This window comes from Plectropomus leopardus, unplaced genomic scaffold (assembly GCF_008729295.1).
Source record: "Plectropomus leopardus isolate mb unplaced genomic scaffold, YSFRI_Pleo_2.0 unplaced_scaffold9700, whole genome shotgun sequence".
Classification (NCBI taxonomy): Eukaryota; Metazoa; Chordata; class Actinopteri; order Perciformes; family Serranidae; genus Plectropomus; species Plectropomus leopardus.
The window spans coordinates 1,251-5,329 of record NW_024704411.1 but is presented as its reverse complement, the minus strand read 5'-3'; the positions used below and the strand labels follow the sequence as shown (position 1 = coordinate 5,329).

General features: G+C 36.1%; 1 protein-coding gene across 1 annotated transcript; it reads left to right on the top strand.

The window, feature by feature from the left end:
• Positions 1-593: 593 nt before the first annotated feature.
• On the top strand, positions 594-3,674 carry si:ch211-212k18.8 (uncharacterized protein LOC100001422 homolog). The gene is made up of 3 exons (XM_042483560.1): positions 594-754; positions 1,998-2,120; positions 3,128-3,674. The coding sequence occupies exons 1-3, from the start codon at positions 611-613 to the stop codon at positions 3,164-3,166; spliced, it is 306 nt and encodes a 101-aa protein (XP_042339494.1). The 5' UTR covers positions 594-610; the 3' UTR covers positions 3,167-3,674.
• The last annotated feature ends 405 nt before the right edge of the window (positions 3,675-4,079 follow it).

The following is a 4,079-nucleotide window of genomic DNA, read 5'->3' as shown; positions in this document are numbered from 1 at the left end:
CACTTTTTAAAATGTATTTATTTTATTATTTTTTTATTTTATTTTTGCAGTCATTCATCTTTTTGTTATATTTATTTCTGTTCTTTTTAAGTAATTAATTAATTAAAAACAAAAAATATTTAGATTTTAACAACACAACGTAGACATCATAGGTCATTCTAAGCCAGCTAGGGTGGGGAGTGGAAAAAAAAGATAAGTTTTTCTTCTGGAGTATCAATACCTGCAAAATTTGGGAAACACGGGGTCACATATAGATGAGATGCAGCTATGTGTATATGATTTATTTGTATACTCTGCACAAAACCAAATAAAAATTTGAGAGTAAAGAAGCTGATCAGTTTTTATCTCAAACTCAGGCCAACCTGTATGACCAGGCAGTACTGATCAAATAGAAACCAAGATTCAGTTGCTGTATTTGCAGTTTATAAAACAGTGCACTGTTTGGCTGTGATATGAGAATTTGCAAACAGGAAGTGGGCACCATACTGTTTTCTGATTTGCCTTCATTTTCTTGTTTTATCCAGTTTGTAAATGTTTTGTAGAAAAATGTAAGTCCAATGATTTCCTAAACGTTGCATCTCTTGTGTTTCAGCTGAGGGCCTGTTTCGGGATGCAGATTGTGGCCTGTGTCGCCTCCCTCTTCAGCATGATCCTTAGCCTGATTAAAATGAATGAAATGCCCTTTCACTGCTGGCCATATTATGATTCCTACCGCTCCCAGAGGAAAGGGCATGACAGCTGCAGTATGGCTGCGGTGAGCGATAGCTGTTTATAAGAACAATGTTTTCATGTTTCAGAATTGGATAAGATGAATATTGAAGTTGTATTGTACTGTAGTGATCAGTTATAAAACAATGTATCACTAACATATTTAAGTTATGCTCAAGTTACCTTTTGAAATCTGACACAAAGAGAAAGCCAAAATTATTTTACCCGTATAGTTTTTGCAATGTTGTGTCATTACATTAATAGTTCCCACAGGATGTTGCAATGTCACAAACACAACAATTACTGTAAATTCATCCAACCCCCATGCATTCTGTGTGACCTTTGAATTGTATCCAATCTCAGCAAATTGCATGCAAATTTACCCAATTATCGTAGTCTTCTGCAAGTTTCACCAAGTTTTACAATTTTAAAGGGTAAAGTCCTTCTTTATACAGTCTATGGTAAAGCCACCAAAATCCTGACGGGACAGATTATTCTATTTTAACCATAGACTGTATATAAAGATGGATGACACACCCCCACTTACTCCGCAAAGTGCGGCTGAAATATTGCAGATATGGCTGCTGACATTTTGCACTGATGACTTGTCACAGCTGTCAATCATGGTGGAAAAATCCCATTTTTGTAGAAGTGAATAACTCATTAAAACTGAATTTACTATAAAACGCTCACTTGAACAATCATCAGGGTGATAAGAACTACCTTCAGTGACAGAAACCATCACTGGGAAAATTTGTTTGGCATGTACTTTGAGTTTTTAGTTTGACCTATGTCCCTTACACTAACATGGAGGGGCGGGCTTTATGAACTATACTGCGGACAGACACCAGGGGAAGATCCAGATTGAAAAGTTACACTTTGTGGGAGCTGTCATGATGTCCATCTGTATTGACAGTCTATTGTATATCTTTTAAACTTTCAAATTTAGTACATTTTGAAATACAAGTTGAAGATGTGAGCACTGAAAGCAGATAAACCCTCATTTAAAGAGTCCAAAGTTGAAGAGTAAGACATGAAAGACATGAGTTGAAGACTAACAGAAGGAGACCAATGAAGTGGCTAGAGACAGATGAATAGTAGATTGACATTTAATTGTCAAAAATTTGCACAGATCACAGATTGCACAGATAAATGAATTAATTAATTTAATTGACATGTGAAAGCATATGAAGTGTCAGTTGAAATGAAAGCAACAGAGGCACTTCATCTTTTCTTTTATCTTTCCTTCTTTATTTTTAAGCATTCTGCATGTATTCTCCCTCTTGCAGAACGCCTATTCACACTTTTTCGCTGAGTGTGTTCTCATCCAGGCTGCCCTGTTGGCCATCTCCTTCACTCTGGTCGCCTACTCCTTCAAGGTGATCAACTGCTGCGCACCACCTCCGAAGATGGTGAGAAAAGTCTGATGATAGCTGCAAATGTTTAATTAATTTCTTTTTTATTTTGTTTTTTAAAATCTTTTTTACTCTTTACTTACTTTTTAACACAAATCATGTAGCCATGTCTACTTTTATCATGGTGACCCTCAGGATAACTAATGCCTAAATATACACCAACCACACAAGAAAAAGAAACGGCCAGGGTGACAGTAAGTTTACATGATGGTAGAAAAAGTCGATATATTGGGTTAGTCCGACTAAAACTGGACTTTTAAAATACACATACACATATAAATCTGACTGAAATCACATTAAGTTGAATTTCTCAGACTAGCATGCCTTGATAATGCAGGTGGGGGTCAATTTACTTTATTATGAGTAGTTCTGCGTATGCTCCATTGTCGGGTTTTGACCCAAAGTGAAAGCAGAAATTCATGGGAGAAAATAAAATAAGATGAAGGTAAAAAGTAAAGGGTAAACTTATGTACAAAAGTACAGCGCCAAAAAATTATCAATGTTTTCACCATCGGACATGCAACCCATTTGCTGCTTGCTAACTTCTTTTGGTGTATGACATAATAGGTCTAAAAGAAGAAGGTCCAGAAGTGTAGATTCATTAAACTGTGCATGGAAATGTATTGATTGTATTGAACCCCATGCAGAGTTTCAGTAGGCCCAAGAAAAGTGAAGCACTTTATAAAGAAAAGATTTAACTAAATCTAATCGGAAGACTAGTGGTTCAATCTCCAGCTCCTCTCATCAACATGTGGAAGTACCCTTCGCCAAGATACTGAACCCCAAAGTGCGTCCAATGCTGTGCCTCAGTAACCATTCACACACTGTGTGAGTTTGTGTGAATGGTTACTGAGTAGCAGGTGGCACTTTGCACGGTAGCCTCTGCCACCAGTGTGTTAATGGGTGAGTGTGACATGTAGTGTTAAAGCCTTTGAGTGGCCAGAAAACTAGAGAAGTTCTATACAGGTGTAATCCATTTACTATTTGTTTTCTGTCCCTCTTAGCCGGTGATCACTGTACAAGCCCCCCCTGTCCAACAGTGAGGAGACAAAAAGGACCAGCTCAGAAGGCAGATGATCAGCTACACACAAATGAAACACAAAAAACTGTACTAATCAATATGTTTATATTATCAATTGATCAAATGGCTATGTGTCATGTGAAAGTGGTCATATGTAATGACAAACCCACAAAAAGTTATCAACCCTGCATGGTAACATTTCACTTCAGCTCAGGCTCATGCACTGTTCATATGTATACCGATGAAAAGTAAGGCACCACAGTTTGTATATAACCCATGTAATCCTGAGTTAGTATAACTCCATTGGGAAGGTTTCAGTTTACTCAGGTTTCAAAGGATTAAGTATTGTATTAGAAATGGTATAATTTTAAGGGTATTAGTACTGGTATTGTAATTTTTACCAAACTGTACATGACCAAGTAAGAGTTTAGCAACCAACCCTCAGAGTGTATTGAATTGAACAGAGGTGTGTTTTATCCATACACTTTTTTAAAATTGCGTTCCTTCTTATTTCAACCGGACACCATTTTGCCTGAACATGTACATTTAATTTTTTGTGTTTTTTTTGTTTTAATTTTTCAAAACAAAAAAAAGAGAATCAGAATGTACATTTTCACTTCACTTTAAATCCTATATCACCCCTTCATGTGTTCTTTCTCTAAAAGATTATTTCCATTTAATATAGATGGAAATGGGAGCAAATTTACAGTCTCTTCCAGAAACATTTTTGAAGTGACACAAAATACAGCAATCGGTATTCCCAGTAAGGTTGATCAAAGACGCTCTTCACTACTGCAGATCCTCCCAGTGCATTTTTATGTTTTCCTCCGTTTTAAAGTAAATACTAAAATTTATAGAGCCATAACTTAGTTTTAACACTTATATGAGTAAAATCACAAATGATTGCACATTAATGCTTTTTTAAAAAATAGTTT

What these genes read in the sequence shown, in the direction of transcription:
- si:ch211-212k18.8 (XM_042483560.1), top strand. Translation starts at nt 611, where the DNA reads ATGCAGATTGTGGCCTGTGTCGCCTCCCTCTTCAGCATGATCCTTAGC. An exon ending in ACAGCTGCAGTATGGCTGCG is followed by an intron (nt 755 to 1,997) that starts GTGAGCGATAGC and finishes TCCCTCTTGCAG; the next exon opens with AACGCCTATTCACACTTTTT. An exon ending in GCGCACCACCTCCGAAGATG is followed by an intron (nt 2,121 to 3,127) that starts GTGAGAAAAGTC and finishes TGTCCCTCTTAG; the next exon opens with CCGGTGATCACTGTACAAGC.